Genomic DNA, 27,785 nt, shown 5'->3' with positions numbered 1-27,785 from the left:
GGAGCAGGGAATGGGCATTGATTTAAATCTGCCTGGCACACGGGCCAGCTCCACTTATCAGTGAGTCTAATAGGAATGTGAAGAGAATAGGCTTGACAGCTCATTAGAATGTGATCCCTCCTCCTTTTTTTCTTTTTTTTTCCCCTTTCTTGAAGTTGATGGAAACTCATTCAGGAAAGAAGTACTTATTTGCTGAGGTAAAGCAAAAGCTGAGGAGGGTTTTGCCAGTGTGCAGCTGGGGAAAGGAGCAGCAAGAAAAATCAGACGCGATCTATGGACAGAGGTACCTGAAATCTTGCCTAGTGTGAGGGGAGATGAGGATGAAAAAGACACGAGATTCTACATCCTGACAGCTGCTTGTGGCATCGGGACCTGCTGCTCATGGTCTCATTAAAGAGAAGTGAAGATAAACTCAGGTAAAGAGGGAGAGAAGCTAGACTTGGGAAAAATTTATCTGTTCCTAATGGACCTAGGTACATCCTCAGATTCTTTGCTTCTCCCTGTTTTAACTTTTATGATATGAGAAATTTATTTTCTCCTTAGAAGGCTGAGCACTTGGCTGAGCTGTGATGCTTTCAGCCTCTTCAGGAGAGCAGCGGCTGTAGCAACCTTGGATTACAGTTCCCCAGCATCTTGAATGGAAAGGATGAGGACTTGTCACTGAGGAAAGGGAAGTATCATTCAAGAGAGAATGGATGGAACATATTCAAGCCTGCTTTGAACTGAACACAATGCTTCATATGACAGAAAGTGAAATCTCCTGTTGAAGAGGAACAACCTCACAACCCCCCTGATGAGTTTGTGTTGTCAGCTCTGGCCTGAGCAACTGTTGCCCTGAGCAATTTGACTTCTCTAGGTTTCATAGTTGAGTGCATTTTAAACGAGTCTGAAGACTTATTGGGGGTGGGGGGGGAGCGACACTTCAAGGTGGGTGGCAGGACTTTCCAGGGCCTCTTGTATTTATGTAAGCTTCAAGAGGCTGAATGGACTTACCTCTTTCTTCGAGTGAATCCAGATTTTCAAACAAGTTTATCTATACCATTTCCATGTGTCCTGCTTGAACAGAGATCTCTCCAGCAACCAGCGCATCCGTGCATGCTGCACATTTGACATTGCATAGCCTGGAGGATCACCTTTAATAGTTCTTTTTATTTTTTTTTTTTGAGAGAAGTCTGTATCTGTTCCTGTTATTGGTGGTGAAGGTTTTTGTGTTTGGAGAGTGCCCTTCCTGACTTGGCCCCTCCCTTTTCAAAATGAAGGGGTGCACCTGGGTATTTGTGGCAACTTTACTTTGTCAGCAGTTTTGCCTCTTCAGAGTTACGGCAGCAAAGAGAGAGAGAAAGATGAAGAAAGAACCTAATCAGTATACAGAGCCTTTCAATGCTACCCTTTCAAACAGCGAAGAACTGCATGGGCATCCCAAGGTAGGTGTTTATGTGTTGTCAGTGCTTGGTAGAACTTATTTCTGGCAGTAAGGTGATGCTGGTTCCTTTTTCCAATGATTGACGCAATCTTGCCAAATTCTATTAGATTTTAAAAAGAAATGTTCTCCCTTTTGCCTTTGCATGATTGATTTTCTAGCTTACTGAAGCAAACACTGGAGTACTGCAATTTATTATTATAATTTATTTTAGAATATGCATGACTGAAGTTCCAGTGCCATAGTAGATGATTAAGTGTAAAGACGTTTTGGAATTCTAGTGTATGAACACTATCCTGTTCAGAAACAACTGATTAAAAAAAAAAGGCAAGTGGGCTATCAGTACAATAATGATACTGGGATATTAATGAATCTCTTGCAGGCAAACTCTTTACTCTCTGAAATGTTATTTCAAAACTTTCTTAGGCAAATACAACAGTATAAACATCTGAGCATGCCTGAGCTTTCTCTGCACTGCCCTTTCCACCAGAGAGGCTGTGGTGATTGAAAATTACTGATGAGAAATTTTTGGTGTAGTCAGATGATCTGTTTAAGGTGATTGTGGCTTTTGTAGGAAAGGATTCAGGATGGTGCTAATTGTGCATAAGTGGCAAGTGTAAGACTGTGTGTATGATACCTCAATGGCTGTAGCTGATGACTTGCTAGGCTTAGTGAGCGAATTTTGCAGGGTAGGATCCTTCCAGTTACGTGTTTGGGAGAATCGCCGCAGGGTGAAAACTGCAAAAAATTTCCAGTCAATTGATCGGAGCCCCCAGAATCCTTTAAGATGAACATTTGCATAGAATGCTTGGGAGTAGGAGAGGGGCTTAGGGAATTAAAAGCAGGTCCTCGGATTAGGAGCAGGATGAAATGGAAGGGAGACTACAACACTGAGAAAGAAGGGAGCCTCCCCTATCACACAGCCCCTTCTCTCTCTCTCTCCCCTGCTCACACAAAAATGTCCCTTGTTTCAAATGGAGGCGACCTCTAAAACATGACTTTGATCACAACCATTAGGGATGGCAGTCACTATAGCAATAGAGTAACAAACCTGTCAAAAATTGGGACATGGCAGAGGGGGCAAGTTAGAACAATTGGGCTGACATTCTAAATATCCTATTCAATTCTATTGTGAGAGTAATTGGTTAAGGTTGGGCAAGTCTGGGAAACAGTCCTCTATATAAAAAAGCTGGCTGCTGCACTTAAAATTATCATTAGGGGACTGTAAGCAGCGTTTCTTCAGCTAATTTTTTGTTGTGTATTGCAGGGCTCTGTCAGGACAGGTTGTATGCATGCTAAATTCTTGAGGTGCTTATAATCAATCACTTCTACTCTCTAGAACTGCTTCATTCTGCTTTTGCAAAAGGGGCCAGATACATATCTGGTGCAACTAAATTTCAGTCTATTCTGGAATGAATTTGGCTTGATGTGAAATGTATTGGACCGCAAGCAGAATATATTCTGATTGCAAAAGCAAGCAGAAACTGGTCCTGGTTAATTCTGATATAGTCATACATACATTATTGCTAGAAGAAACACAGTACTCATTCGGAGGCTAGTGGGCATTCATTAAAACAGACATTGTTTGGAAGCTACAGTTTCTGTGTTGAAATACTTTGCTTTAAAATATCCATGGCAAAGGTTTGGCTGCCGTAAGAGCTGGCAAGTTCAGTGAAGGCAGGTTCTGTTTAATAAGGATAGGACGAAACCAAATCTTTGATGTAAATGCTTATGAGCTCTGCTTGATATCCACTCCCAAATTTTGCAGTGTGAACTTTTCTCCTTGGAATCTATTTGAGGTTGAAGTCCAGGCTCTACTTAAGTAGTGCTTCTAAATGTCATGGGTGACTGTGTTGTATTTTATATCTATATAGCACCTGCCCAAGCGAAGGCATTACTTTACACATGCTATAAATACAGTGCTTAAGAACTGCCACCATTTCTGGGGTAAATGACAGTTGCTGTTTGCAGCAAAGCATCAGAATTTGTATTCACTAAGGGAAGAAGTAAAGTAATAGTGAAACTATCCTTACCTAACCTATCAAGCTAAAGGAAGGTTGAAAGCCGTTCTCTGTGGAAGACTGATCTCTTTGACCCTTGAAGGTACTTCTGCGAGCAGTTTTGTTTCAGGAAAGGATGCCCTGCACAGGAAAGTGGAACAACAGCAGTGTCCCATTTCATTTCTCTACAGCACATAACAGGAAAGATGGAATTTTTGTGGCCTTGTGCAGTAAAGATTAAGGCTGTGTTTACCTTGGAAGACTCTGTGGCCAGCTGGTAGGTTTATCAAAGCAGAAGGAACAGGGAATGAAATATTAGCTGAGAGTAGTGATTTTTATTCATACTGTTGAAAAGGTAGATGTGTTTTCCTTCTAATTAAGCAAAACAATTAGGGACAAATTTCTCTTGGGAATTCTTTTCAAATAGGAGCAGAGAAAGCTCCCCTTTAACATTCACAGTGCATGAGTCATGGTGAAACCTCTACATAAAACAGGGAAGCAGAAGTTTCAAATCTCCTGATAAACCTGATATTTCCAAGGAAATAGTGTGTTGGGTTTTGTTGATTTTTTTTTTTTTTTTTAAGTTTTTCTTCAGTCTTATCTTTGCTGAGTTGCTGTCAATGTGATGTGCTTGCCAAGCACACAAGAGTTTTCTTCTCTGACACAGACGGACTGAGAGAGAGCAGAACATGACGGATGGATACAGAGGTTTTCATCTACTGGACCTTCTCACTTTGACTGTGTGTGGCTGACTACCTGCAGCTGCCAATTGCGAGGCTTGCCTTCCCCTTTCCAGGCACAGATCTTGTCTTGCAAGTTGTGATACTATACTAACAGGGGTTCAGCAGCAGTAGATTGTCCAGTGATTATATAGGGTTGACGCTAATCAGGAGTTACCACTGGATACCTGAGCAGAGGGAATAAAGATGGAGTCAGACTCTTAGTGCCCAGTGAAAGGACAAGAGGCAGTGGGTACAAGTTGAAATACAGGAAATTCCACTTAAACATAAGAAAAAACCCTTCTTTACTGTGAGGATAGTCAAACACTGGAAAAGGCTGGACAGGAAGGCTGTGGAGTCTCCATCCCTGGAGACAGTCAAAACCTGACTGCACATGGTCCAGAGTAACCTGCTCCAGTTCACCTGCTTAGAGCAGGGGGTGTTGAACTAGGCAATCTGTGGATGTCCCTCCCAACTCCAGCTGTTCTGTGAACTGCTTTTAGGGGTAGTTCAGCTAAGCAAGTCAAAGGCAGCATCCTAACCTGGGGAAAATTATTGACTCAGCATGCCAGTGAAATTTTAGGGATGATTTGAGGTCAACAGGATTTTACCTTCAGTGGAATTTCTGCAAGTAATAGTGTAATGTTTTCAATTTAGTTACACACTACGTAGCCAAGGAGTCCTTGAAATTTTATATCCTTTGTGATCCTTCTGTCTCTGTCAAATATCTAGGGCTAGGTCTACCTGGTTTATGACTTAAATCTCTCTGAATTATTTCTTTGGGGCCTTTTGCTTCCAATTGAAAACAGCAGCTGGTTCAATGGCATCGCGCAAATTGCATTCCTCCTCTGTAAAGAGATTTCAGTCAGCCTGGAGTGTACGATTGCATGTGTAATTGAGAAAAGTATTTTTGGGCCTGACAAGTGTTAAAACTATGGGAGAGACTGGACTGTGACCTATCTGTAGCAGAAGATGTTATCTTTCATGTTTTGTACCTGTCATCATTGTCAGTCTTGCTCTGGCATATTATGAACAAGAAGGGCTATAACAAATAACATGCCTCCTTGCAGTTCCTCGTGGCCCATGTAAAATAATATTGGATTCATACATCTGACTCTGCATATCAAATAATTCAGTGCTTGGTCTCATTTCTCAGAGCTGTTTGTAAGATTTCTTAAAGCTCATTTTTAAAGTAAGTAGTCCCACATCAGATGTGGTTTTGTGTGCCAAATGGACTGTGCTACACCTGTTCTATTGGTGCTGTTCAGTTCCTTACTTTTTTGTGCCGTCCCTAAAGACAGAACTCTGCTGGTACACCCAGGGGTGGCACTGATTAACATTGCAGTACAGCTAACAAACATCATGTCTTTTTCTCATGGCCATTTAGAAGACTGAAGTATAATTTTTCAGTCACAAAACATAGTGGGAGTTTAGGTACGAATTCCATTTCAGATTTGGCTAAGATACCAAACCTAACACTTCTGCTGTAGGGAGAATTCTTCAGAGATCTGTAAAAACCACAAGTGGTCAGGGCCTTGGTTTTACATCTCATTAATAACCAACAGTGTGTATAACCATAAGTTATTAGCAGCTGACATAGGATTTTTCATGAAAACAAAAAGTAGTCTGTTGCTTTTTAACCTGTTCCAAGTAAAATATACTACTGAAATAAATAATTTGCTCCTTATTTCATATTGAAGCTGACAATACTCTTGCTGATGTAAATCAGGTGCAACAACATAGAAATTTGTGGATTAATATGATTGAAATGCTTAGTCAGGTCCATTTTGTGCCTGGCAACTGCTTAACAATTAGAGCAAAGAATTCTTAAATACAATTCCATCACAGATGGACAAATACATAGATAACTGAGCAAAACTTGCAGGGCAGTAACTTCAGGCATAAAGACTGTGGACTGGAATGCTTAGGTGTATGTTCTTGGACACACATCTCTGACTACCTGCAGGTGGAAAGGACGCTGTCCTCTCAAAAAATTGTAAACTTTTCATGTCTTCTTTCTATCCTGTCCCACCCTGAGAAATGCTTAGATGTGCTTGAGAACACTTCAAGATGCTTGTAGGTGTACAGCCTTGCTTACAGGTAGTGTTGACTTTTTCCTCTTATTCATCCAGACTCTGAAACTACTTTTGTCCATTTCACTTTGGTTTTTAGCAGAGATGCAGACTGGATCCCAGTATCCTTGAATTTCAGGAAAGTTCAAATACAGTTCAGAAATTTCTCAGGATCTAAACTCTGCTACTTGACTGTAGATTTCTGCTAGTAGTTTCTTCTATGCTGGCTGAATCTCGGCCAGAGACTGTGTGTGTCTCTGGGCAGTGCGTGCTGTTCTGGGAGTCAGAGCCAGAAAGGACCGCAGGTTCTGCTTGTGTACAGCAGTCTAAATTACAGCTCAACTTGTCTTTGATTGTGAGGGAAGTTAGGGAGAGAGCGGGCTAATTTCTCATCAGAGTCATAAACTGGTTCTGAAGTGATAGGTGCCATTGTATTCAGATTCCAAAGTGATGTTAAACGGCCTGATTGAAAGTTCATTAAAAATCGCTGGCAAGGCTTCTGTTGATTTTGGAGGTACTGTTTCAAGCATTAAGGAGTAAGCCTGATTTCACTGTAGTTAACATGAGGATTCCTCCCGACTCCTGTAGGTTAGCCTTGTCCCTCCTGGGGTGCTGTTTGCAGAGCAAGTCCCCTTTGCTGTGTTTCCAAGGCTGTTCTCAGTCCTGACTGATACCTGAGTTGGCTGCAAGGTCTCTCTGGCTGCTGGAGGCTGCTGCTGCCAAGAAAAATAGAGGCTTGCATGCTTATTGCTGGGATTGCTCATGCATGCCATAGTAATTAAATAATAATACCACAAGGATGGAACATTCATTTTAACTGTCAATCATTCTTGTGCTGGAGAAATTGGGGAGTGCCATGACTGTCTTGTAGAGGGATTTGTAATTTAAGCAAGCCACTGGAGAGGTATGGGGGGTTTTATTTATTTTTTTTTTTAAACTTTGGGAGTTTTTAATTTATTTTTCTGGGATGTGCCATCTGGATTTCTTTTTTCTCCCTGACAAGAAGTCTGCTCTGGCCTGTTTCTTCACAGCTGGAGCTCCAGAAAGGCTGAGGACATCTGTTTGTCTTCACAGTCTTCACAGTTAATGGTCAGAGTCTGCCCATGATTGCTGGCTTCTGCTCCTAGCTGGCCTGTTTCCTCATTTTTGCAGTGGAGGGGAGTTTATGCCTGTCTTGCAGCCTGGTGGAAACCAGGAATATTTGAATAGTCTCTTCCACACCTACAACAAATGCTGCATCCCAGTTCCTAAGACTCTGGTCTTGCGTTTGCTGTGTCCTGAAGACTGCACTTCTGAGTTCCTGCCACATGAGCCAGCCCTTTTTGAAGGATGAACTGATTTTATTTTCCTTTTCTCTGCAACCCAGCTGTTCTTTTGCTGGCTTCCATTACAGCACTGAGGGAACACTCCATCCTGCCTGAGTTGGGTGCTTCTATTGATAAGTTGTTTCCTCCTGTTGTGTGAACTGCACTGCAGCTTTACCACAGACCTGTCAGTCACTGGGACAAAAAGACATCTGCTTCCTTTGGGCAAAGCATGGGTAGGCTTTTACCTGCTTTATATTTATGAGCTTTGTAACCTTAAATGCTCATAAACACAGTCCTCTGCAGGTGTGACCTCATGGGTGGTGATGCTGCTCCCATCTGTCTTCAGATGAGGTGGGCTCAGAAAGAACTAGCTTCTCCCATCAGAAACCATTAAATCTCCATGAAACTTGGATAAACATGTTTCATGTTTGTTGCAGAAATAAGCTGCACTTCGTGTGCTGTTCTAAGGACTTTTGCAAACTGTGAACATTTGCCTCTGGACTTGATGTTTACATGTTACAATAGATGGAGAGGTTTGCACCAAAGGACCTTCTTGGCCTGTCTTTGACTTCTTTTCTTATGCTTCGCAAAAACCTGCAGTCAAGCAGTCTGTAGGAAGATGATAATGGTTTAGCGAAGTGGCTAATCTCACAATACCTGGAATTTCCTATAGTGTTCCATTTACATTACTTTCCAATGGAATTTCAGAAAGCTATTTAAGTCCTAGGTGCAGTAAGTAAACAAGACAAATAATAATTTAGCTAAAACAACCTACTAGAACCCCTTGACTAAACATGCAATTTATGACTGAATGTAAATGTGATTATAAACATTAAAAGTCTGTTCAAGACTGATTTTGGTACAGAAATAATGAACTAGATTGATATGAATAGTTTGCCTTGCTCTTGTTTGCTAAATTTGAGCATCAGGGGAGTGTGCATAACCATAACCCTGGCTCCGATTAATTACGGTAGAATGCATGAACGATATGGCAAAATGTCTCGGGATATCCTTGCTTTGGCTTACAGCACAGACGCCAGCTACTCTGCAGCCATCTGTCTGGAGGGGAGGATAAGTGGACCGCCTGAATAGAGCAATTCAATAGGAGTAGATCTTTCTGTGGGTTGTGTCTGAGCAGTAAATCACCTAAGATTATTTGCTGAATAGAGAAGATAGAGTTGGCTTCACAGAGTTTGAGATGTATGTTTAACAAATACCCTTGCTCAGCTCACAACACATCTGTTCTCTGGGGACCTGCTCGTATTCTGCCAGTTTGTAAATCATTTGTTGACCCAAGCTGTTTGAAATACATAGTTGTGATCACATCAGCTCAGAAATCTATGGACAAGCGCCTTGTACTACACCCATGTGCCTGGGTGCGTGCTAGAGAGAGAGCTTTCCAGGCTCTGCACCAGTTTAGAAGCACTGACGTTCTGTATAACCTCAAGCTGGAACCCCAGCAGACTTCTAAGATTTCATTTTGAAACAATTTATGCTGCATGGATTTTTCATAGCAGATCACACAGACTGTGTTCTTTTCTCCTCAAAATGGGCTTACCCTGATATTTCTAGCTAAAATTTGCCATCCTCTGTCCAACTCCTGTTGCTCTCAGACAGTGACATATATTGCAGTTATTGGGACCTCAGCTCTACCTGCATTCTAAAGGTTAATTGTTTTCTACGTGCTTCTGCAGACTATTTGATGAAAGGGAATCTATGCTTATGAGTGGTATTAGAAATGTTATTAAAACTCAATATGGTTCTCTGAGAAGTGGCAAGTGCTTTAGGGAGCCAAGTGAGGCACATAACGAGCAAATGTGTTTGCTCACTTGGCTGCATTGGAAGCACCTTGGAAGGTCACTGTTACAGTTAAGGCCACTGAGTGTAAAGCTATAGTGTCTGAGTTATGGCAGAACTGTCTAGTGCTGTCAGACTAGTAGGAGCTTAATACCCAGGGGCAAACACTTTTAGATCTGAAAAATGCACTGTTGACTGACTTTGCTTCTATGCTTTTTCCACACCCGTCTTGTTTTCTTCCTCCTGAATGGTGATAGATCAATATTGATTTACCTAAACTTGTAATGGTCGAGGAATCGTTTCAAATGTCATTCAACCCACTACTGCCTTGTGTTGCTTTCCTGCTGGAATTCTGATCTGTACCTGTTCTGTCTCACCAGGAGAAAACAGGTTTATTGAATGAATTCCAAAAGTTTACAATAGGCATAGGGTGGGGGTTTTGTTTGTTTGTTTTGAAGATTGTAAGTGTTCATTGCAGTTTTTCCTCCCTGGCTTTTCCATTAATGGCTCTGAATACTTAAGCGTGGTTCATGAAACTTTGGGAGGACTGGTGCTTTTGTCCTCACTGTGATAGACATTTGGGAGGTGGATGTGTCAACAGATTGGAACCTCCATAGTCAACAGTTAATTGCTCTTGACAAGCATGGCAGAGTATTGCTAACCAATGATTTCTGGTGCCTTTTTTAAATTTGAAGTTAGAAGTTCATTCCTAGCCTAGGAGAAAAACCAACAGGTATGGCTATTTGATCCCTTACTTCTGTTTGTTTCTGGGAGGTGAGTAGTGGGAACGAGGGAGTCCAATAGGAAGTGGACTCAAATTCGTAAAGACAGATCCTCTCTTCTATCCAAACTTTGTTTAGAAGGGATCCAGAATGAGCCACTGCAATGTTAAAGCTTCTCTAGATAATTTCTCTAAGGCTACAATATACTTGCAGAACATAGGAATGGGCAAGGTAGTTAAATTTGCCAATGGACTCTTTTCTGTGATCAGACGTGGACTTTGTTTTTTGTTGTGTATTGGCTTTTTTTTCTGTGTGCACATTTGTCACTCTACAGCATGTGATTTGAAAGTTATGGAGCATTTCAAGGTTTTCTGTACGTTTTAATCTCCCTGTATTGCTTGATTGATCCAACTGATAAATGTCAGATGGCAGTGGTGAAAAATCGCTGGCATCTGGGCAGATTTTCTGTGGCACATATTAGGGCTGTCGGAGGGCTGAGAGGCTCAGCAGCTTGAGAAAGGTCTCTGAGGTACACTGGCTCCCAGCTCTTGGCTTTACTGATTTCTTAAGCAAAGGGAGCTGGGAGGCCCTGCAGGTGATAGCATATTAAGTTATGAGAAGGCATTTTGAAATTAAGGGCATCATCTTGTGGCTTTTGGGACATTTCTGATGGCAGGTTAGCCTGTAACTTACAAAGAAAAAATCCCACTCTAATGGGACTCTCTGAAAGGCTGGTGTCTTTCATACACTGTGTCAGAACTCAGACCGAAGTACTAGCCTGCATTTGCAATGGTCCTGTAAATGATGAAAAAAAGTGGCATGGTACTGGATAATCCAAACTGAATTGCTTGAATCCCATTTTATCCCACCTTCAATGTCCTCCCAAATACAGTACGTTTGGATCAAGGATGCGGTTTAGGCAGCACAAAACAGTCTGGTCTGGAAACTTTGCATTCTCTGAATCCATGCAGTGGCCAAAGAGATAACAGTGATATCAGTCTTTGTTCTTGTTTCTCTTTAGATCCTAGAATCTCCAGATCCTCGAATCACAGATCCACGGCGGACCTGGATCTCCTTTGTTCACCGCCCAGATGATGGCAATACTTCCAAAAGGAGATGCAAAGGGAAAGACAAGAAATTAGTAGGTTACTGCTAGATTGCCATCAGCTAATAAATGTGCACTGTGGCTTCCCTTCCTACTGCTGATACGCAAGGTGTTTTGAATGCTCCGGCTTTTGCCTTCCCACCCTAGAGTGTGCTGCGTTTTCATTTGTTTGTGTTTAATTTCTCACAGTAATTTGGAGACATTTGAGACAATAAGTGCTATATGCTTTGTAAGATAAGGTATGTGAATTCCACTGTCAACATTCATTTTTGTTTACACCAGCTGTTTCTTGGACCGAGCCTTTTTGGGTTTTTTTTCTGCTCAGTAGAAATAAAATTAACATTTTTTTTTTCTTCCACTAGATAAAGTCCAAGTATCTCAAAGGATATATTAATCAAGGTGTGGACAAGTCATTCATTTTGAATTAATGAATTACTGATCATCTGCTGAGTGATGCTTGATCATGTGTGCACTTATAATCTGCTGCTTAGACAGTCTTGAATGCTTTTAATGATTTCCTTTTATTTCTCAGTGAGCTGATAGACAGGAGTGCTTCCATGCAGGTTTACTGCAGTTTAGTTGAGGCAACAGGAACTCCCTGGGAACAATACACATCAAAATAGCATTGATAACACTGTTGCATGTTCGTCCTATTAGTTTAAAGCTCTAATGTGTGCGTAGCTAACCTTTACACGTATTTTGAATGAACTGTTGCATTTTTTTTTCCGAGAGTTCTACTGTTGCACCAAACATTCATGTGTGTGATCATTATGTCTGAGCAATATATATTAATAATGTAAAGTGTGGCTAGATGGCTATTCTGGTTAGCGAATAGGCAGAATAAGAAGCTTAAAGGCTAGTATGATACTTTGGTGATATGAGAAGATACAGAAGCAGCAAACTTAGTCTTGTGCCTGTTGTGCTTCACACTGTGTATATGTACTTGAAGAACCAGTTAGTGTTTACCTGAGCAAAGTTTATCCTCCCACATAAAGGCATGAGTAAATTCCAAGTGCTGGAATTCACAGCTGGCTGGAGAGTCAGTTTAAGATTTACTGCATCAGGCCTGTAGCTGAACCGATAGCGGAGGGGGCCGCTCACGTGGCTGACGGCCCTGTAGAACTAGCTCATGGCTGAGAGAATTTTTAGTCTGCCAGTGCAATTGCCTGGTTCTAATTCACGTGTTTTTCTTTGGTTACTTCCTTAGCGTGGCCTTGTTGGCCCCCCAGGACCTCCTGGTCCCCAGGGACCTCCAGGAGCACCTGGTGCTGAAGTCACCCGGGAAGTCCTTCTGCAGGAGTTTAAGGAGATATTAAAAGGTAAAGACTGTAAGAGCTTTGTGCTTTTGTGATCTGCTTCTTTTGGTAAGCACTGTGGCAAATAAAGAACTGGTTTTGCAAACGTTTACCTTAAAGCATTCCCCTATCTGGCAATCAAAAATTTGAAAAAATGTTTCCCCAGTGCCGTTTAGTTCAAGTTGAAGAATTAAGTGCAGAAGTCTTATCGCACAACTAATGGCTTCATAGACCAGGCTCTTAAACTAAGCCTTTATTTTCCTATACTTTTTCTTTTCTTCTCAGAAGCCATTGAACGTCGAGCATCCCTGGCTATTTCAGCCCATCCTAGCCAGCTGCCTCCACTCCTGCTCTCCTTGGAGGAAGTTTCGCATCACAGACGTGTGGAGGAGGCATTCCATTGCAAGCTAAAAGGACAAGTCATTGTAGATAAGAAGACCCTGGTAGAACTTCAGAACTTCCAGTCGGTGAGAAGGGATTACAGACTGAACCTGTGCAACTCCACAACAGCCATTGTGCGTAGATCAGCTATAGTTCCCCTAGTCTGCAAAGCTGTTAGGTGGCTCTGCAGATAAAGGTGTTTCCTGAAAGGGCAGACTAATCCCCGAAGCTCGTCTCAGGCTTGGATGCTATGAATATAGCACTACCTTTTTTGTGATTGACAGAAGTAGGATCTCATACGGTGATTTCAGCACTGAAGCTCCACTGCAGTAAGATGGACATTTAGCTTTGAGTCTTCTCCTTCCTGACAAACCCAAGAGGCAGACTTTCTTCTTCTCTTGCATCCCAGCTGAATCTCATTACAGTTCTTACTGAAGTTCTAACAGGTCTGTGCAAGAGAGGGCTGTCTCGCAGGTCCAAACAACAGTCAGTCTTTTAATTTCATTTAATGATGGAGAAAGACTTGTCCATGTTCGGCGTTAGTCTGAAGGTTCTGTTCTTTTTTTTCAGTGCACGCCCTGTTTAATTCCAGAGTAACCTTCAGATGTAGAAAATGTCAGAGGCAGACAGAAGCCATTGCTTATAGATTTGTGAGCCCAAATAAGAGCTGTCATTTTGTTAGATGGGCCAGTCCTGATGCTCAAATTCTTTACATAATCATATGTTTTATAGAAGACTAATGAAAGTTACCTATATAATTTCATTGTAGTCATGTTATAATGACAAGCACACCATCATGGGATGTTGTAGGGCATTATAAGCATGGTTACAAGCAAGCTGTTGAATTTGATATTAAAACTTCTACTAACCGTCCCTGAACCAGTTGCAAATAGGATCTGAATTTGAAGTGTAAATGTTAGGCAAAGTAAGAGCTAAAACCAAGCAGTTACCTGTAATTGAGGAGACTTGTTTTAGACTTTGGAGTCACAAAGCACAAGGCCTTCAGATACATGGTTGCTTTTGTGTTGTGACAAGAAGAGTTTGAGGAGTGCGAACAGGGAATATGGCTTTCCCTCAGCAGGGTTTGCTAACACTGTCCGTGTAGCAAGGTGCTGAGCTTTCTTCCCATTTCTGAAGAATCCTGTCCAGCAGATCCTTTCCTATGGAGTAGTTTTGCTGCTAGGACTTTTCACAACTGCAGGACTAGAGGCAGTGGTTATGTTCTAAACAGGGTATTTTCCTGGACCTTTCCCAAATACAGTTGTGGAAGCCTGGTTTGACAGCACTGTGGGTGCTGGCACAGAGGCAAGATTGTACTTGAAGTGCAGGCAGGGCTAGAGAGATCTGCTGCCTCATTAATTAGGAGGGAAAATGTGAATAAAGACATCTCAGTAATCAGTGCGTAGGCTGATGCTTCCCATGCTTTGTTATCATATGCCTAGCTTCTTTCTAATTGCTTCTGGCCCTGAAGCTGATGTGGGAGGGCTGGCAGGCCTCTGGATGCCAGCCTTTCATTTCAGCTTTGGGACAAGAAGTGTCTGGTTTTAGCTTGTGCTCTGATATAGGGGAATTTAGCAGGGAGAGTGACAGTGGATGCTCTTGCAAAGATGAAAACGTTGTCTTTAAACAGTCCAAGGGGGGGAGAGAGAGAATTCCCCTCCCTCCATTTTGTCAGTTTAGTAGCGTGAAGAAGCCAACAGTTTGATACTTCTGAGTGAGATGATAGGGACTGACTCTAATTCCTGGATTTGGACCTCACCCAAAGCATTCTGAGATAGTGGAAAGAACCTGTGCTGAGAAACGGCCTGTCATTTGAGTATGGTGTCTAAGTCACTCTGACCTTGAGTATTGAGAGAGCATGATGGTTTTCTCATCCTTCCATGCTAAATTTCCTCCGAGAACATTCCCTCCTCCTCTTCCTCTTGGTCTCATAATTTCCTTAGTATCTGGAATGAAACATGTGATACTCCTTTCCCCACACCGCTTCCTCCTGCATCTCACGCTTTGAGGTTTCTGACGATTGCCTCTTGCAAAAGCTTTCAGAAAGGTACGTTACACAGCAAGAATTGAAGTAACTGCAGCCTCTCACAGGCCATGGAAGTGGGATTTATCTGGGGCCCAGGAACGTCACTGGAATCAGATCACTTAAGGCTAAGGTGGCCTATGTGCTTTTCATGGTGAAAGATCCCAGAAGGAGTCCTGGTGTCTCTAGTGCCTTGAGGTCAAGCTAAATGGCTACCTTTGGCAGTTGAATTTTATTGCTGCTTCAGGAGATTGGTGCATCCCCTGTGTGTTGTTGCTGTGCAGGCTGGGTTATCCTTTTCTTTAATAATAGATGTCAATGCATTGCTTTCTGTAGTGTTTATGACTGAAAAGCTAAACTGGCAGTTCACATCTCAACTCTCTGTACATGTTTCCTATTTTCCATCTGGAAGTAAACTGGCGTGTATGAGGGAGATGTGGGGATAGGAGATGAACTAAGGAAGACAGGCTGACCTTGGTTTGTACAGAACGGCTGGACACCAACTTGCTTGTTTGCTTTTTGTCTGCCTACTGAAATAGCTGTGTCCAAGTAGTTAGTTTCTCAGATATAAATCCCTGCAGTGTTTGAAGCAGCTAGGTGAGTATGCTGCTGTGAGGCAGCAAATGCAGCAGGGAGCTCTAATTGGCATGGGGTTTAATGGAATATTTTGCCCAGAGAACCTCTCCCTGCATTGTCTATTTCTATGAGCAAAAGAATGACAAAGCCACAGAGGGCATGAAGAAACAGGAATGTTTTATCAGTGATAATTTACTGGTGCCTAAAATTGCCTTCCATGCTCAGCCAGTGGTTTTGGAATTATGTTGCTGATTCTGCTAATAGCTGTAACAAGAAAGGAATGAATTAACTATGCAGTACAGTTTTGCACATACAGGGCTTGAATGCTCTTTCAGTGAGGTAAATCAAAAATAGCATTACCGAAAATGATGGCGTAGTGATAGCATAAGAACGGAATCAATCCTTCTGTAGTCTTTGTTGTTAGGTTAGCCATTATATTGTCCATGTGTGTATACATAAAGAAAATAGAGCTCCTTTTGTGTGTATATATGTGCACATAGGCACACATCAGTGCGCATTGATAAATGTAGACCTAGAAATCATTGTATGAAACATAGTTGTTCTCCAGTTCATTATTACTGTTTTTCCATTATACATATGTAATCTTATGAGAAATGCCACTGCTGTTGCACGTGGATGTATTTTCACCACCATATGCATACATAAACCATTTCTAGTAAAGTTCTGTGAAATGTAAGACTACAGCTCTATCTTGGTAAATAAGGACTGGGAATTACAGTTTTGTGAGCCTTGCCTGGGATTTGCTGCATAAAGGCAGGTTAGTCATTTCACTCCTCCTGCCACATAGTAACTCTCTAAACAAACACCACCAGACCCAAACATTTGCAACCTTACTTCCTTTTAAAGAGAAAGCTGAATGAATTATTCCTACCCAGGATTGTGAAAGCTGTCAATTTCTGGCTGTGATGAACCAGAATGGGGAGGCAATTAACTTCCTTCTGGTACTTGAGCAAAGGTGTTCCTCTACTGTTTTTTGGTGGTTTTTTTTTTTTTAGTGTAATAGCACCTGTGGCAACACTGCTACAAATTTGTTCACTGTGTCTCAGGCTCCTTTCACTATCTAGTACCGGAAAGCATACTCAAATGTTGCGTTGTTGAGATCACTCAATTATGCATTTGTGCATGTTTTAGGGATAGAGTGTGCATACAGTGTGCATGCCTTTACAGAGCCAGATTTGAACAGCTCTTCTCCCATAAGACCAATGCAAATCTCTCAGGACAGCATTCATGGCAAGGCACTCACGTTGCACAGAATGCCCTTGCGGTGGAAGCAGAGTCTGACTAATGTGCTTTCTTGGCCCATTGAAGCCACTCCTGCTTCTCCCCAGCTCTAGCCAAATTCATATGAGGCAGGCCAAAATAAACAATAAACATTTCTCGCAGAGTTTATTTTAGTCTGAGTCAGATAATCTGCTGCGAGTTCGATTTAAGACTGCTTCCTTGCCATGAGGAGAAGCTGCATGCTATTTTAGTAAGTTTTTGCCGATTCTGTAGAATCCAAGGCTAGAACAAAATGAAACTAAATATGGAATCTGTAAGAATCCAAGCAGTTGTTCTTTAACAGCATCAAAGCTGTCTGACTTAGACCTAAAGTGGGTAGAAAACCTCTGGAGACCCATATGAGTGTTTCTTCTGCACTTGTATCACAAAAACAGTGTATAAGGTTCCAGGTTTTTAAGCCTGGGGACACTGCTTTGCCTCATCTAGGAAGTCTTTGGGAGTGGCAGGGACCTCTTGACTCAAATAAAGGGAGATCTTGTGTATCAGAAGATCAGTGGAGGCTAGAGGCCACTGGGACCAGCAGAGCATAGGGATGCAGTAAGCACAGTCTGAGTCAAGATGAGTTAGAAGAGTTTGGCAGTGAACAAAAAGGGCATCTTCATGTCTCATACTGATCATTTTGCCTTTAGTGGGCATCAAATGCTGAGAGAGAGCCCATCTGGAAGGTGTGTTCCGGGGAGATAAGGCAGTAGCCTTGCAAATTTTTTCAGCTTTGTTCTCATGCACATAGGCTTGTTCTTTGTTCTGGGCAGAAGTAATTGTTGAGAGTGCTGGGGACTTGTTCAGGGTCTGCTTTTCTTATCTTACAGCCTCTGGCCAAAGGAGCTTTTCTCCGGGGGACAGGATTAAATCTGGCAACAGGACGTTTCACAGCACCTGTGTCTGGCATCTACCAGTTTTCAGCCAATGTCCACATTGGTGAGTGTTGTCCCCAGAAACCTTTTCTGTACTGCTCGAGAGGTGCAGGAAGGAGTCCCGGCGAACTCTCTGGGTCCTGTTTGATTTGAAGCATGTGTAATGGCAGCCCTTTGCAGTAAGCCCTGTCCTTAGAGCTGGGTACTTTCACAGACTGATAGCTGTAGCAGGCTGCTGCATGCAAACCAAACAAATCAACACTCCTTATGGAGGATGAGTTTAGGGACCAAATGTATTCACGTGTGGAAGTTATGGCTTCCATAAAAGACTTTAGAAGAAATGCACGTGATGATGTAGCACTGCATCAAGTCAGTTTTGACTGTGTTTTGTCGCCAGTGCATTTATTCAATGGTTTTAATCATTCAGTGATGAAGTATTTTAAAATCCAACACCAGAAGGGTGCTTTCCTAAGAAGTTCTGGTGGATGGACCCTGGCTGGATGCCAGGTGCCTACCAAAGCTGCTCTATCGCTCCCTTATCTCAGCTGGACAGGGGAGAGAAAATATAACAAAACACTCGTGGGTCAAGATAAGGACAGGGAGAGATCACTCTCACCAGTTACCGTCATGGGCAAAACAGACTCGACTTGGGGAAAAATTAATTTAATTTATTGCCAATCAAATCAGAGTAGGATAATGAGAAATAAAACCTAAATCTTAAAACACCTTCCCCCGACCACTCCCTTCTTCCCAGGCTTAACTTTACTTCAATTTTCTCTGCCTCCTCCCCTCAGTGGCACAGGGGGATGGGGAATGGGGGTTGGAGTCAGTTCATCACACCTTGTCTCTGCTGCTCCTTCCTCCTAAAGGGAAGGACCCCTCACACTCTTCCCCTGCTCCAGCATGGGGTCCCTCCCACGGGAGACAGTTCTCCACGAACTTCTCCAAAATGAGTCCTTCCCACGGGCTGCAGTTCTTCATGAACTGCTCCTCTCTTTGGCTGCAGTTGTGCAGGTTTTTTTCCCCTTCTTAAATCTGTTATCCCAGAGGTGCTACCACCGTCACTGATGGGCTCGGACTTGGCCAGTGGCAGGTCCATCTTGGAGCTGGCTGCCATTGGCTCTGTCGGACATGGGGGAAGCTTCTAGCAGCTTCTCACAGAAGCCACCCCTGTAGGCTCCCGCTACCAAAACCTTGCCGTACAAACCCAATACAGAAGTCACAAGGTTACTGGTGTCTCTGTTAATCCAAACACCAGCAGCCGGTGGTCTGCTATGTCATGAAAGTGCTTATATTTCTTCCACTGCTTTCCCCAGACCACAGTGAGTTGAAGAGTAAAGTCCAACTCCGAGCCAGAGATAACGTCCGAGTGTTGATCTGCATTGAATCTCTGTGCCACCGATACACGTGAGTTACTGCAATGCTGTCTTGGCAATTATTTTTCTCAGATGGACCCATGTTTCAACCAACTGTAGAAATCAGGTTCACCAACAGTGAATTTTATGATAAATGCTCATAGAACTTTTCTGAAGAGAGTGATTCCATCTGGCCCTTAGGTTTTATGTGTTGGGTTTTTTTTTTTTCTGATTTTTAACCTTTCAGTGCTAATTACTCTAAAGAGCTAAATATTGCATATGTTGAGAGAATTGTGAATGAAGTTGGCTGAAACTGAATGTAGCTAAATGTGCTGAATGCTCAGCTTAATCACAAACATACAGAACGAGAGAAACACTTTAGTTTTGTGCCAGAGGTTGCTAGCTCAATTTTTATAATTTCAGCTGCATCCTGAATGGATCACAGCATCTCACTCATGTTGCTGTGGAAGTGTTGGAGTAATAACGAGAACAAATAGGTGGAAAATAGAGGTGAATGAGTTCTGAGGCAGAAAGTGCAGGGCTTGTATACAGGTATATGATACCTTCTCACAGCTCTCAGCTGCCTTGTGGAGCTTGCTTGGCTAACCATGCTGAATTTTCCTCTTCTGGGATCCATTAGCCAAACTCTGCTGAAGAAACACTTTTGTTAGGCCATGGCAACCTTGGGTGTTGCTCCTTATGCAATGGGCCACGGCATCAGCATACAGTTGGCTGCTCGTTTGCTGTGCTTCTGTCATCCTTTCAGCTGCAGCATATAGGTGCCCTGTATCTCAGAGAAGGACAGCTTGCTTGGGAGTTTGGCAAGCTTTGCTTGGAGGAAGAGGCTGGGAAGCCCCTGGGCTGGGCTGAATTGCACCCAGCAGAGGGCAACGCTGCTTGCACAGAGTGGTCTTGGTCTGTGCTTGTGGCTTGGCCCTTCAAAAATACCTGTACAGGGCTGTGCAGATTTGCTCTGCCCTGTCTGCATCAATTCCAGTTCAGCTGTAGCAACACCCTTGCAATAGCACCACTGAAATATATCCATAAAACGACTTCACAGGTGCAACTTAAAACCCAGAAAACCATAAATTTCCTGCTGGACTGGATGCTTCAGCCCTCACCTTCCCTGCTCCATGAGTCAGAGTGCTGCAAATAGGACTGACCTCTCCAGAGGCATTTCAATTCAGAGGCTTTATTGGCAGGTGAATTTGACATGAAGCCTCATGTAATAAATAAACCTCTCTTAGGTCTCATTGGCCTGTGGAAAAGACTTCATTGGTATCTGAGTACACATTAGTAATTAGGGTAAGAGGGAGCTGTGTGCCCACTGACCTGATGGGAAGTCAGGGAGCTTGCTGACTGGAGCAACTGGCACCTCCTCGGCCTTGTAGACTGTTTTATAACAGTCTTTTGTGATTGCAGCACTTAAAGTGAGGCAGTGACAGACTGGCTGCAGTCACAATGTCAGCAGAAGAAGGGGGGAGGTGTAGCTTCTTGCTCCTTGAAGGGACACCTTGTATTCTGGTAAGCTGCAGAACTTAATGGGACATTTCATTTCTGGCACTTGTGAGAATTCCTTTAGATCATGCTAAGAATGGACCTCAGCCCAATCTTGAAATCTGGGATGTGTGTTGACAATGAGCGATTTTGGGACAGCCCAGGCCTTTAATCACAGGGATGGAACAGGTATGAGTGGGACAGAAAGTTACTGTCCTCTTTACGAGTAGCTCTCACAAATTGCCTTTGCACAGTGCAGATCCCTATTCCTGTCCTTTAGTCTGCACAGCAAAGACCAGTCAGATTCAAGTAATCGGGTTTTATTTTCTTCAGCATTAGCGCTTTTTTTTTTTTCCCACCTACAACAATATCCTCTTATCTTAGCAATTTCATCAAAACAGGACTCATGCCTCTAGCCCTTGGATTCCCCATGAACAGTGACTGCAAGTTCCACAGAATATTTTTCTACATGCTTTTGGGATGTGGAAAGATATTGCCCGTTGGGATGTGGAAAAATATTGCCAGTTGGTGGTGTTGACCTGATGATATTTCAACAAAGATTAGAGTGAATGAGTGGGTGAGATTTATGAAGCCACCTAAAAGGATTTAAAAGTGAAATTGATCCTGCAGATCTCTAAGAGTGAAAAGGTGTTCTCCCCTCCTGATCTGCACTCTACATTGTCTTCAGTTACAGAATCATACAGAAAATCCAAATTCCATTTAAACCATTTTGCAAAATAAATGAACCTGACAGTGGTGAGTTTTTCTTCCTAATGATTCCACAAGCTCCCAACTGATTTGATTAAGGCCTCTGAGAGAGAACAAAGTGTTTTTCTTCTGGAATGCTCACTTCTGTCTCCAAGGACAGTGTCTGTCTGTGTCTCTCTCTTTCCTTTGCTGTCCATTCAGTCGACCTTACAGTAATATTACTAAAGAATGCATGTCAGTCTCTGATTGCTTTCAACGTGATTTTAGTCTTGCTTCCTTGTTCTGGTGAATGCAAGCACAAGAGTTATCTGAATAGGAAGCTTCCCTGTGGACCATGGAAACTACTGTGCCTTCCTCATTGCAGGTCTTTTTAGCTGAAAGCTCCTAGAAAACTCTTCTGGTTCTGGCTGGGATGTGTGAACAACCTCTTTGTCACATACAGCCCAGGCAGGTTTATTGGGATGTTCTGAGATTAGCTTGCCACCCGAAGAATTTATAACTACATTCTCCAAAGAACGGTAACAGTAAAAACTTTTTTTTCTTAGACAGAAGTTTACATAAAGCTCTCTGATGTCTGACTCGGAGTTTTCATCAGTTGTCCAGGGTCGCAATTTATGACTGGTTATCCTGCAAGGCTGTCCTGAGTTGAGCAAGTTGGACAGCAGTGGGAGTAAAGCAGAATCAGCACTCTGTGAGAGACACCTCTCTCTCGTATGGTGGGTGAGAGCATGGCTGGTCTGTGGCATGGAAGGAAAGCTGGGTGGAGGGATGGGAACCTGTCTGGACAGACATTCTGCTGGCACAGGCTGAGCAGCTACCCGTGCTTGTGGAATTTCCTGGGGATGTCAGCGTACACAGTCATTCATTTGAGGGAGCTGAAAGAACCCTGAGGGCTTTCGGCTGAGAGAGATGGAAACTCAGAGGCAAGGAGACAGTTGGAGTAGAAGAGATTAACGGTGGGAAGTTCCCACCCAAGTTAGGCTTTTGGCAGGATATGACACACACAGACTGAGCTCTTCAATCAAGGTGGTGCCAAGTGGCTTGCTCTCTCTGGGCCAAATTGGCCCTACCTTTTATGCATATTATTTCCTTGCAAGGGGGCTGGAAACAGCACGTTTGCACTTGCTAGGTTTCGTTACCACCACTTCATGGAAAAAAGGGAGGAAAGGGGTTGGTTTTCTTGGGAAAACAACTAGATCTGCTACCACTGGTTAGGCAGATTTCGGAAGAACCAGCCAGGCATGGAACTCTGTGCTTTCGTATTGCGTTGGAACTGAGCTTACATGGGTGGTTCTGATTGTTGATGTCTCAGGCACCTCCTTCCACCCTGAATCGTGTACAAAGGAGCTGAGTTAGAGTTTTGTAAACAGAGGATGCCAAAGAGAGCAGCTGTCCTACGCCTTGCTACTGCAAGGAATATGATGCCTATTAAAACATGATATTAGGAAAGAACAGTACTCAAGGGGTGATTGGGAGCTCTTCCTTGAATTTTAACTGAAGCACAATTTTTAAAAATTTATTTGTTTGTTTGTTTTTTGTGATGCCTGATCCAAATGTCCTCCCCAAACAGCTTTCAGCTGCAGAATATGTACTTTATTGCATAGGCTGACTACATATATTGTTAAGGTGAAATAAGCCTTTCATGCCTTGAAAATGAATGAACTGTTATTGACAGAATGCATATAGCTAGCTCTTTGCAGAATAACAAGAGTATAAACTATTGTGGTGGTCAACAAACTGGGATAACTGGTGTGTAGATAAATCTAAAGGACATGTTTAGCACCTGTTCAAGGGTGAGGGATACAGACTACAGGACCTTGAGAAAGGCTTCTGTGAGAGAAGGTGGATCCCAGTTCCTGTCTCCAGCTGAGTTTTGCGTTCACAATCCTGTATGCTCTGTAAGTCTTCCATTAGACGCTACAGTGAGGACAAGGTTCTACTGTTCTCTTTTCAAGGCAGCTGATAACTGCCAGAATCAAGTCAACAGGCCACCTGTTTAGTACAGATGGGCACTAGAACCACCAGGTCCTATTTCCAGGGAGATCACGAGGCTATTGTCATTCCACAACAACTGTTGTGACTGCCTCAGCTGTTTAACCTGTTTATTTTTCTTTTGCTACTGTTTAGGTCTTTGGAAGTCATTGCTGGTCTGGAAAGTAACAGCAAAATCTTCACTATCTATGTACATGGCTTACTGCAGCTGCAGGTAAGCCCATGCAGACTGGGAATCACTGTACTAGTTGGCTTGGCAGGCTGCAGAGTTATTTACTGGCAAGGCTGAATTCTCACCAGGAGGTGGGGAAGTTTTTATTAACCTTCTTTCTAAGGTTAGTGAAGTTAAATGCCTTACCTGGAGTGACTAGAGAGGATCTGTGGCAGGAACAGGAACAAAAGCCAGACTTGTTCTGATCTTAAGCCACAGAAGTAACCTTCCCTGTAAGAAATGACAGTCAATATTTTTCTTTCTCAAACCTTGCCTTGCATTGTCAAGATGGCAATTGTGTTTCCCATTTCATAGAACGGAATCTGAAGCACAGGTGGTTACTTAACTAGTCACCCAAAAAGATGCTAGTGCGGTAAGGATCTAGTTAAGTGATAAACCTGTAACACAGTTTCACTACAGAAAATTTCTTCCACCGAGTCAAAGCTGTAGGGCTGCAGTAAAAATGTTTGGTCAGATCCTGTTCCCAGGAGGCAGAGAAAATGGCAGGAGGCTTCTGTGCTTAGTTCATGGTAGGGAAATGCTTTTTTTTCTTCCTTTTACGCTGGGATGAAGTGTCAGATATTTTCCTTTCTCTCTTCTTCTCTGTGCAGGCTGGCCAGTACACCTCCATATTTGTGGACAACAGTGCTGGAGCTCCCATCACCATTCAGAATGGATCAGATTTCATGGGCATGTTAATGGGCGCGTAACATCATCTGCAGCAGTGTAGCAGGGAAGGATATGAATTAGAGCCTTGCAGTGTATATTTGACTGAAGAAACCTTTACTTTGACTCTTGAAGATGGCTTCCTGTAACTGTTGGCATCTTCTTAAACAAGCAAAGAGCTTTTCCTTTCACAGATACTTCAGCTTGCTTTCAGAGGCTACTGCTTTTCAAGGTCCACAGCAGTTCATTCATCATAAAAAGTATACTTTTATAATTCAGAAACAAACTGTAATATTTAATTTGTGCTTCACCAGATGCTCACTGAACAATACACTGAGATTTGGAATTTGTTACATTATAACTTTATTTCACAATAGCACTTGTAATCAGCATGTCTTTTGGGATTGATTGTGGGGTGTTTGAGTTTGTAAATGAAGGAATGAGAGGGAAAGTAAAATAGTGACTATATTCTATGTGTTGTGGAGGAAGGAGACAAGGATTTGCCAGCAAAACTGCTTTTTTCATACAATTGTAAATGGTATAGGCCCTCTCTCATGTTCAAAATTGGATATATTTGACAAGAAGTATGTTGAATTCTCAGACAATGCCTGCTTCACAGATGGGAATCCAAGGTCTGAACTCTTTAATTGTGGTTCTTTATATCTAAGTATTTCCTTGATCTTATTGATGAAGCTGAATACCTCGCTGCTTGTGCAGTTTTGTTTTTATGAAAAGGTAAGGCCAACGGCACCAGTTCTAGCATGAACTCCCTTACTTGTGTTCTTATGTTTTAGTAAGATATACATGTGGGTTTGGACTGCATCACATAAACAGCATCCCCTCAGGTGCTGTATAATCATTTGTAAATGGGTCAAATGCATTACACTGGTTGTCAAAAGCCTGGCAAAGACAGTGAGGATAGCAGCCTCGGATCAGATATGTCACCTATTTGGTGCTTGTTGAACTGCAGTGACACAGTGAGATAAAACATGGGGCAAGGCTTACTTCCATCAGGCAGCCAGGGTCATAGGGAGTCTCTCTGAGCTCTACCTGGAGCTTGAAAGTGCTGTCAAAGACCGTCCAGTGAACGTTTTCTGGATTTCTACAAATCTGTTTGCAAATGTAAGCATACGAGATTGAGCCCCCAAAGCAGCTTTGCATATAGCTCCAGGCTATAAACTTGTTTTAACAAACTAAAAGGGTGTTGACATTTCACGGGGTTAAGGTGTTACCCAAGATGTGGTAACATCCTTGTGATTAAAAAAAAAACCCCTCACTCATTTAATCTGCCTCTGTATCCTTCCCTTTCAACAGACACTTGGCCCTTTTATTGATTCAACTTAGCTAAGGAAGTGGTTGTATAACAGTGTCATGAATAGATGGTAGCAAGGCCCAAAATGAAGTCCAGATACTTGTTCTTGAATGTTTGCGGTGAACGGAAGATATCGTTTGTATAGGGTTGCAATTTTTGATCAACTACACTATCTTCGTGCAATGAAAACAGAGACTGCTGGGGACAGCAGAAGGCATGAAAAAAATGTCATCCGTTGCTGGGTCTGATCAATACATGCTGTTTCGACAAGCTCCAGTAACACTGCTGTTGAGGTTGGTGGTATGCAAAGATGTCTTATTTCAAGAGCTGTGGAAAAATCTGCTGTAAAACAAGCATGGCTGAAACTGTTTTTTTTTCATCTCCATTATAAATACCTTAAGACAAAACTTTAAGGGTACTAAATGGTATTTTTTCCTTTGTGAAGAACATATTAAAGTGATACCTATTGGAGGAGGAAGGAGAGGGTACAGGGAATAATCAAGTAGTGCTGTTATACAAGTAAACACAGGTAAATTCCACTTTCTAGTCAATGTTCTAACTGGACCTTTGTGTCTGTCTAAAATATAGCAGCTATCAATGTTTATACATTCATTCTTGCTCCACAATACATGCCAGAATTCCTATGGATTTTCTTGTAGTACCCTTTGGGGAGAATGTAACTTTTAAGCATAAACTGGCTGCTCCACTGGCAGAGAGGAGTCCACAGCTCTTGAAAGGCACAGCAAGTAGCAACAGTAGTAATTTCTGGGGCTTCAGAAAGCATATAACACACATGAATATCACTAAACCCTATCAATAAAGATTGGCTGTTTACACTGGGTTTTGATGGAGTAAGTGTAGTCAGGGCAAGTGGCCTATATCCCAGCATGTATTACTATACTGTACTTTGTACTGTGTGAATATTTGTAATAAATCGGGCTGTTTCATGCATGACTTACAGCAACATAATCAAAGTGTTGTGACATTCAGCATATGTTGTTATATCTGTAGGTTTTTTGAACCAAGCCTCACTGTTCTTGGTAAATCAGAGTTTAAATATTTATTTTGTTGTAGAACTAAAAATGTTTGTCAGACTTTGTTTTGGGATTTGTGACTTTTTTCCCTTCTTTGCTGTGTTTTATTCTCATGATCTTCTTAGTGGGAGATGAATTGTTCTGCCTTTATACCTGTTCTCCCGTATTTATACGAGTGCTGTCCTGACAGCTGTTTCCCCCGTGTGCTGGAAGCTGTCTAAATGCGTAGTCAGGCAGCCCTGAGGAGCACGCAGCCTAAACAGCGAAGACTTAAATCTCCCTTGGCAGAAGGAGTGATTTGCCCGTGGACAGCGTCAGGGAGAGAAGTAAACCTCTATCTCTGGTGTCTGTCTGGAAGCCGCATTGCCTTTCTGCTCTAGCCAGCAGAGAAAGCTTGTGTCAGACTCGGCGTTGGGGAAAGCAGCCAAATTAGCAGAGGAAACGGACATTGTGTCTCTTGATTTGTCCTGAGTTCGCTGTCACCACTGGAAAGCTTGTGGGGTTTTATCCTCAGGATAGAGGGTTGTCCCTTAAGGAGATTTCCTGTGCATCACCAAGGTCTTTTAGCCAAAAATTTTTTTTTTTTTTTAAATAGTCTTTTAGCTCTGAATGCTACTAGGCTGCAGTTCTCTTGTACCCTGGGGCTTCAGCCAGCAGTCAGTGCAAGCATGAGATTGTCCGTCCAGCAGTAAAATGGGGCAGAATGGGTTGAAACAGCCAAGAAGCAAGCTGAGACTGGGCCTCCAGTGTTGAGGTGCAAGTGTACAAAACTCATGACTAATATGGACACAAGCCTCCTGGCTGGGCTGGTGGCTGAGACAAATACTCTGCAAGGCTTCTGTGCTGTTTGGAGAGTGAGGAGATTAATGGTGTGCGAAGCAAAGTTTCAATGCTCCTCTGTAGTCGTAAAATTTACAGTCCAAGAAAATTTAAGAACTCAGGAGGACTGAGTTCAGTATGAAGAAGTTGTTTATAACAAAATAAAACCCATGTGCTTGAGCCTATGGTTTAAAGGCCAAGTGTGTTAATCCCACCCAGTGGCAACGGCTATTTGTGGCACGCAAGGGGAGAAGTCTAAAAGAGGCACGAATTAAACGGCCATTTTTTGGGTTTTTTTCTGGGTCTTTCTGGCATGCTGAGTGCACTGTCTGTACAAGCTGAGGCAGGAGGATATGATGGGGGCACCTCACTACTGAGGTCCTAGCAGAATGGGAAACACAAAGTTGCTGCATTTTTTTTTCTTTAAAATTTCTAAGAAGTTTAGGGTTTCAGGGAAACTGGAGGTGAGGAAAAGTGCATCTCTTCTTAGTGAAACAAGTTTCTTAACCTCATCTTTGAGTTCTTCACAGAAACGTTTGCCACAGAATCACCTTCAAAAAGCTGCAAACATTAATAACTTGGACTTGCAGCCATCACTTTATCCAGGTATTACATATA

The 27,785-nt window shown here is 42.5% G+C and overlaps 1 protein-coding gene across 3 annotated transcripts; it reads left to right on the top strand.

The window, feature by feature from the left end:
• Window positions 1-26,413, top strand: C1QTNF12 (C1q and TNF related 12). Of its 3 annotated transcripts, XM_009922865.2 has the most exons (9): window positions 1-416; window positions 544-1,424; window positions 11,059-11,178; window positions 12,350-12,461; window positions 12,723-12,952; window positions 17,529-17,637; window positions 18,890-18,980; window positions 23,261-23,339; window positions 23,948-26,413. In XM_009922865.2, exons 2-9 carry the CDS (start codon window positions 1,254-1,256, stop codon window positions 24,044-24,046), a joined length of 1,011 nt encoding a protein of 336 aa, XP_009921167.2. In that variant the 5' UTR covers window positions 1-416; window positions 544-1,253; the 3' UTR covers window positions 24,047-26,413. The 3 variants fall into 3 exon arrangements, with proteins under 3 accessions (XP_009921167.2, XP_069638738.1, XP_069638739.1); XM_069782637.1 differs by having other exon boundaries at window positions 1-1,424; XM_069782638.1 differs by having other exon boundaries at window positions 4-1,424; window positions 12,723-12,904.
• Window positions 26,414-27,785: the final 1,372 nt, after the last annotated feature.

The sequence above is a fragment of the Haliaeetus albicilla genome, chromosome 4 (assembly GCF_947461875.1).
Source record: "Haliaeetus albicilla chromosome 4, bHalAlb1.1, whole genome shotgun sequence".
NCBI classification, from domain to species: domain Eukaryota; kingdom Metazoa; phylum Chordata; class Aves; order Accipitriformes; family Accipitridae; genus Haliaeetus; species Haliaeetus albicilla.
Note: the sequence above shows the minus strand (reverse complement) of the source record. Positions and strands in the feature narration are given on the sequence as shown.